General features: G+C 43.0%; 1 protein-coding gene across 1 annotated transcript in view; it reads left to right on the top strand.

Annotated features, from left to right (window-relative positions):
* LOC122555674 (collagen alpha-4(IV) chain-like) overlaps positions 1-7958 on the top strand; it is a 240741-nt gene that overhangs the window by 72749 nt on the left and 160034 nt on the right. The window contains exon 4 of the mRNA XM_043701670.1: positions 3342-3419. Within this exon, the coding sequence (XP_043557605.1) occupies positions 3342-3419 (78 nt within the window). The remainder of the gene's footprint in view (positions 1-3341; positions 3420-7958) is intronic.

The raw sequence follows: 7958 nt of genomic DNA on the forward strand, positions 1-7958 counted from the left end.
GCGAACTTCTTCAAGGTAGGCATCTTTGCAAGAGGATTTGCAGTAAGGTTGAAGTCAACTAGGCAAAAGTGAGGACTGCAGATGCTGGAAACCAGAGTTTAGATCAGAGTGGCGCTGGAAAAGCACAGGCAGGTCAGGCAGCATCTGAGGAACAGGAAAATCGACGTTTCAGGCAAAAGCCCTTCATCAGGAATAGAGGCAGGAAGCCTCTAGGGTGGAGAGATAAATGGAGAGGGGGGGAGGTGGGGCTGGGGAGAAAGTAGCATAGAGTACAATGGGTGAATGGAGGTGGGGATGGAGGTGATAGTCAATCCCATGGGGTCTCCTTGTATCTTTTGGCCATGTGTGAGCACATGGTGGACTCATGTCTCCTCTTACTGGATTTAATCAGGAGGCGTACCAGGTAGAGTTTCCTGGAAGTATATGTAGATACATCTCTAACTGCTGGACTGCATTGGGAAAATTATGCAACTGGCTTTTTTCCCACTACTTGGAATTTAAAACCTAAGCTAGTTTAGTAGGTATTACCTCATTGGTTTGTCCCCTATATCAGCATTTATTTTCTGTTCTAATAGCATTTCAGAAAGGGAGGCGTGAGTTGCCAGCTTGTGGGTTCACAGTACTGTTGGGAGGGGTGTCCCAGGATTTAGATCCAGTGACAGTGAAGAAACAGTGATATTGTTTCAAAGTCAGGCTGGTTTGTAGCTTGGCATGGTGGTGTTCCCATGTATCTGCTGCCCTTATCCTTGGTAAGTGGTAGAGTTAGTAAGTTTGCTGTTGAAGGACTCTTGATGAGAAGCTACGTATGTTATGTAGATAATACACACTGATGCTACTAAACATTGATGGTGAAGAGAGTAGTTGCTTGTGGATGTGACGCCAATCAAGTGGGCTGCTATGTCCTGGTTGATGTCAAGCTTCGTTAGTTGTATGATCTGCACCCATCCAGGCAAGTGGGGAGTATTCCATCACACTCCTGACTTGTAGATAGTGGACAGGCTTTGAGGAGGTGAGTTACTCACTGGAGTATTCTGACCCTCTGAATTGCTTATGTAGCCACTGTGTTCATATGGCTGATGTGGTAAAATGTGTGGTCAGTGCTAACTCTCCAGCATGTTGATAATGGGAATTGAGCAATGGTTAATCCATTGAATGCCAAAGGATGATGGTTAGATTCCTTCCGGACTATACACCCCCACAACATATCATACCCAAGGACAGTCATAGTGTCTTTGTGAATATATTCTGTAAAGTATGATCCTGTGAGGATGACTGACTTTCCCAATTCTGGTGTAAACCCTCAGTTGTTAGTAAGGTGTGCCTTGCAGGGTTGTGTATGTTGGTGTCATTTCTAGGGACCAGTTTGATGTCAGGCGGTCTGTCAGGTTCATTCATTTTTCTTGCAGTTTGATGTGACTGGGAGCTCGCGTGGCCATCACAGAATTAGCCACATTGCTGGGGGGGGGGAGGTGGAGCCATATGTAGGCCAGACCAGGTCTGGACAGTCGATTTCCTTCCCTGAAGGATGTTAGTGAACCAGCTGGGCTTATACAATGTTTGATAATGGTTTCTTGGCACCATATATGATAGTCACTTTTTAATATCAATTGAACTCAAATTCCACCTTACGCTGTGCATTAGGCATTGCACCTATGTGTCTGGAATTCAGCCTAAACCTCTCGTAACCCTATGCCACCAGCTCTCCTCTGCTGAGGATCAGTAAAGCAGAACATCTCTCTTGTTTTTCAACAGCATCCTGTCTCTGTAGAAATGGAGCTAACTCTGAACTTAATAATAGAGTTGAATGATTACAATATACAACAGGGAATAACTATCAATGGGGCAAATAGAAAGTAGGGAGATAGGATAGTGAAGAAGGCGTTTGGTACGCTTTCCTTTATTGGTCAGAGTATTGAGTACAGGAGTTGGGAGGTCATGTTGCGGCTGTACAGGACATTGGTTAGGCCACTGTTGGAATATTGTGTGCAATTCTGGTCTCCTTCCTATTGGAAAGGTGCTGTGAAACTTGAAAGGGTTCAGAAAAGATTTATAAGGGTGTTGCCAAGGGTTGGAGGATTTGAGCTATAGGAAGTGGTTGAATAGGCTGAGGCTGTTTTCCCTGGAGCATCGGAGGCTGAGGGGTGACCTTATAGAGTTTTATAAAATTATGAAGGGCTTGTCTGTAGTATCCTCATCGACTGCTTTTTATTATTCATTCATGGGATATAGGCATCACTGGCTGGACCAGCATTTATGGCCCATTCCTAGCTGCCCTTGAGAAGGTGGGGGTGAGCTGCCTTCTTGAACCACTGCAGTCCACAATGCCCTCAGGGAGGGAATTCCAGGATTCTGTCCCAGCAACAATAAAGGAACAGCAGTTTTTTCCAGGACAACATGGTGAGTGGCTTAGAGGGAATGTGCAGGGGCTGGTGTTCATGTATCAACTGCCCTTGTCCTTCTGGATGGAAGTGGTTGTGGGTTTGGAAGGTGCTGTTTAAGGATTTTTGCCTTAGTCCAGAAGAGATCCACAAGAGTCGTTCCATGGATGAGGAACCTCGACGAGATGTACCAATTGGAGAAGGTGGAACTGTTCTCCTCCAGAGAAAAGATTGGCCTGGAGACATCCAAAATCATGATGAGACTGGTCAGAGCAGAGAGAGAAACAATTCTCATCAGTGGGAAGTTTGAGAACCAGCATTAGTGACATGAAGACAACCTTTTTTATCCAACAAGTGTTTAGGATCTGGAATTGCACCTTTGTTGAGGAAACGTTTACAGAGGAAGGCTGGGGTGCTGTTTGGATTGTGTGAACAGGTACAGGCAACTTTCTACAGTGATATTTTACTGCGCGATTTTCTGTAGTGTGAGAGCTTGCTCTGACAGAGAGCAAACGCGGATACAATCAGCCCAGTGTTCTCCTTCTGTGCTGTAGCTATTTCATCTTTCTATGATGCTGTAACAGCACCAGTCTCGTCAGGGAATCTCATCAGGAGAGATGTTCCAATCAGAACAGGGACAGAAAGTTAACCTAACTCTTCAAAGGTTTCTTCATGAACATGGTAGGGCAGGGCTGTCCCACCTCCCCCAAGGAAACCTACTGTTTCTCCTGTACGATACTGCTCATACACACCTTGGAAATGCCCCATTATCCATTTCTCAAATTATTTTGCTGGGATCCATTACTGCAGGTTTATAACAGTGTTTTCTGGTTAAATTAACTATTTTGAAGAATTATTCATTAAGAACATTTTCAATTTATCTTGCTTTTGACTCCTGTATATTTTAATTGTTGCTTTTTTCTGCAAATTATCTGCCTCTCATCAATGATTTTCCTATTCTAGGGTCACATTGACTACACTGGTCCTTGTTATGGACGGGATTGTTCGGTCTGCCAGTGTTTCCCAGCTAAAGGAGCCCAGGTATGTGAACAGCTCCATTAAAGCTAAAGGCAATATGTTCTCTGTCATGACATATATGTAACTAAGACAGGAGAGACATGCCCTCATAATCCCTAAATCAGTCATTGCCAGGACATGTTAAGTTATGAAATTCTTTTCTTGTCAAGATTAGAGCTTTTGACCGAAACATCATTTTTTCTGCTCCTCAGATGCTGTATGACCTGCTGTGCTTTTCCAGCACCACTCTAATCTAGTCTCTAATCTCCAGCATCTGCTGTACCCACCTCTGCCTCAATTCTTTTCTTGCCTCAGTCTTGTGATCCAGACACAAATAAAGGATTCGATAGCCCTTGGTGGTATCTAAGCCTTGTTTCTAGATTTACTTTATCTTTTCTTTCACACTTTTTGACCTTGAAGCATCCTGAATTACATTTCTTATCTTCCTTCAGTTGATGCAAATATATAATTTGATCTTATTTTAAAGGAATGATGTCATCTTCTCATTAATGACAATTTGAGGGAACAACATTTTTTCTGAATATCTGACAGTGTTGGGGTGTTAAAAATGCAAAAAGAGAATTTTATGGCTATGTTTCAAATCTATTAATTTACACAGGGGAGGTGATGGTCTAGTGGTATTATTACTAGCCTATTCATTCAGAAACCCAGGGAATGCTCTGTGACCTGGGTTTGAATCCCACCATGGCAATAACAATCTGGAAACAAGAATCTAATGATGACCATGAAGTTGTTCACTACTGCTCTTTTGCGAAGGAAATCTACCATCCATACCTGGTCTGGCCTACATGTGACTTCAGACCCACAGCAGTGTGGTTGACTCTTAATAGCCCTGTGGAGGCAATTAGGAAGTGCCCACATCCAATGAATGAATTTTTTTAAAAAAACTAAAATGTTGCAAAAATCTATAACAACATCCTTCTTGCCCAATTAAAAAAAAGACTTGCTACTGGGGTGTGGTCCTGCCACACTGTTTTCAGTGTATTTGAAAGTTCTGATGTGAGTCACTGAGTGCATGCAGTTGAGAAGGACTGATGCCATGTGAAAAACACTCTGATCTATAACTGTTGGGTTAGATTACATCTTCAAAATTTCTCCATGCATTTATTAGTAAAAATGCTTTTCCACAAAGTGGACATTCAAACACATTTGAAAACACTTGATGCATTCTTAATGGATGGATACACAGCAGTTTTTTTTATTGAGGGCAAATTATTGTGACCTCATCTCCACAACTTTGCCAATCACCAGTCTGTCATTAGGAGGGAGGAAGAAAAACACTCCCAGAAGATGACTTGTTGCAATGGAATGTGATGGCATATATAGCAAGCTCTGACATGAAAAGTGGACAGATTTAGACTATTGCTGAGAGAGGAACCTTTGAGTTCATCAAGGGATCCAGAATCATTGTCCCATTATACAATGGCCTTCCACCCATCAACAGTGACTAGATTCCCTACAGTGTGAAAACAGGCCCTTCGGCCCACCAAGTCTACACTGACCTTCCGAAAAGTAACCAGACCCATTTCCCTCTGAGTAATGCACCTAACGATATGGGCGATTTAGCATGGCCAATTCACCTGACCTGCACATTTGTTTTGGACTGTGGGAGGAAACCAGAGCAAACCCATGCAGATACAGGGAAGATGTGCAAACTCCACACAGACAGTCACCCGAGGCTAGAATTGAACCTGGGTCCCTGGTGCTGTGAGGCAACAGTGCTAACCACTGAGCTACCGTGCCACCCTAAGTACAGTTCAGGAATAATTCATTGGTTGTGAAGTGCCCTGGTACATCTTCATATTATGAAATACACTTTCTAACTGATCTGGCCTTTTTAAAAGAAAATCCTACTTCCTGTTTGTCTGATTTCTGATAAAAAAGGGTCATGTTGGATACTCCATATATACAACCGTGCTATTTACATGAAACATTTACAGAGCTGCATAGGCAGGACTAGGTCAGGCAGTGGAAAGGCAACGGCTACAGGAGAGAAATCTCCTTTCAATTACTAGGAGTCATGAGTTCAAGGTGAGGGGGAAAGGTTTCGGGGAGATATGTGTGGAAAGTTCTTTATGCAAAGGGTGGTGGGTACCTGGAATGCGTTGACAGTGGAGGTGGTAAAGGTGGGCACGATAGCATCATTTAAGATGTATTTAGACTGATATGTGAATGGGCAGGGAGCAGAGGAATCTAGATCCTTAGAAAATAGGTGACAGGTTTAGGTAGAGGATCTGGATCAGCGCAGGCTTGGAGGGCCTGTTCCTGTGCTGTAATGTTCTTTGTTCTTTGTTCTCCCATTATACAACATTTCTTATCTTTCTCTGGAACAGTGCCTTTATGCAAAGGGTGGTGGGGACCTGGAACGCGTTGACAGTGGAGGTGGTAAAGGTGGGCACGATAGCATCATTTAAGATGTACTTAGACAGATATGTGAATGGGCAGGGAGCAGAAGAATCTAGATCCTTAGAAAATAGGTGACAGGTTTAGGTAGAGGATCTGGATCAGCGCAGGCTTGGAGGGCCTGTTCCTGTGCTGTAATGTTCTTTGTTCTTTGTTCTCCCATTATACAACATTTCTTATCATTCTCTGGAACAGTGCTTCCAGCAAGAACTGAGGAAGAATACTCTAGTCACTTTGACTCAATCTGCCATGAAAATATCAGACCAAAGGCAATTCTCAATGCAAAAGCAATAAACATTCCTACTCTAGTATCCAAAAATTCTAACAACAAAGCACCTGTGTTTCTTTTCAGAGTTGTAATCTCAGGGTGATGCAGGGTGTTTTGGTGTAATGCATATTTCGCTAATGTGAATTGGCTATAATGTGATTGAAGAATTGAGTGCCGTTTGGATAATGTGAACTATCTACTGAATAGATAGATATAGGCAATTTTCTATTGTGACATTTTACAGCGTGATTTTCTGTAGTGTGATGTTGCAGAGCAACACAACTGTCACATTATAACAGATGCCCTGTAGCCCAGTATATGAGAGGGAAAGTGTGTGGAAACGTTGAAAGGGTACAAGCAGTTAGGATGACTTGGGAAGTTGCGACAGAAGGTAATACAGATATTGTGTTATTTGTCATTCTTGATTGTCTCTGCTGTCTCCTAGTGGCTATTCGGAGCTATTTCCAATAATTTCCAGGTTCATATTATTTTTACTAGGTCTTTCAGAAACAAAATGCAAAAATTAGAAATTATTTTCTTTATCTTTAAATGATATTCTACCTTTTCTCTCATTGATTCTACCCACGCTACATTCTGTTCCTCCAGATGAAAGCAGACAGTCACCTATTGAAAATGAAGCAATTGGACAGAAACTGAATGGAAACCTTGCTGTTACTCATTGGCTTTATTGTATTTTTCCCTCCTTCCCAATGAGGAAATGGATAGCATTATCAAGACATTTCTCCCACTGGCATTGATAGAAACTGCAAGCCCAGAGTCCATCCTGTGTAATGCTGACTGGTGAACTCCCTCTGTGTCTTTTAGATTAGATTACTTACTGTGTGGAATCAGGCCCTTCAGCCCAACAAGTCCACACCGACCCTCCAAAGAGTAACCCACCCAGACCCATTTCCCTCTGACTAATGCACCTAACACTATGGCCAATTCACCTGACCTGCACATCTTTGTGACTGTGGGAGGAAACCGGAGCACCCAGGGGAAACTCACGCCGACACAGGGAGAATATGCAAACTCCACACAGACAGTTGCCCAAGGCTGGAATTGAACCTGGGATCCTGGTGCTGTGAGGCAGCAGTGCTAACCACTGAGCCGCCGTGCCACATTTTACAAGCTGTCTGTCTGTAACCTGGCACCATCCTGGACTCACTTCATTGTACAGCCAGCTGGCACTGTCAGAGAGTGAGGGAGGGGGTGAGAGGGGCTGCGGGAGGGGGTTAACACTTTTATTTATGCATTGTCTGGTTTTAAATCCAGCGCAATCATGTCATTGTTGTCAGTGCTACTCTAACATCTTAAATCTAATTAATGAAACATCATTATTCCTGATTTCATCATTATTCATTATTCCTGATGACATTGGATAGAAATAGAATGCAAGAAGGCACTGTCCGAGGGCAGAAAACATGTAAATCCTTTAAATTGACTCTTGGAGGGTTAGACTCCACATTTTATGAACAGATATATATCTAATATTTGTTTTCAAAAGGGGCATTGTGTGAGTAACAGGAAGGACAGCAGTTCCTCTGCTCCTTCATTCTCCTGCCCATGTACAATCATTCCACTGACTACACTCGGATGTTTGTATGGAGCCTTCGCTTACAGTGAGTAACACCTCCAGGTTTACTGTAACATGCAGAATTTCCACATCACATTGGAAAATTATATAATGGGACTTCTTCGAGAGTTCCTCAGAGATGATCAAAAACTGAACTGGACCAATCACAATAATACATTGGCTCCAATAGGTCAGAGGCAGACTATTGTACAGTGAGTAACTCACCTCCCATCCCCTCAAAACCTATCTATCAGCCTCCCTCACCGCCCACCCCCAAAATATTCACCCCCCCCCC

Source organism: Chiloscyllium plagiosum, chromosome 13, assembly GCF_004010195.1.
Source record: "Chiloscyllium plagiosum isolate BGI_BamShark_2017 chromosome 13, ASM401019v2, whole genome shotgun sequence".
In the NCBI taxonomy this organism is placed as follows: domain Eukaryota; kingdom Metazoa; phylum Chordata; class Chondrichthyes; order Orectolobiformes; family Hemiscylliidae; genus Chiloscyllium; species Chiloscyllium plagiosum.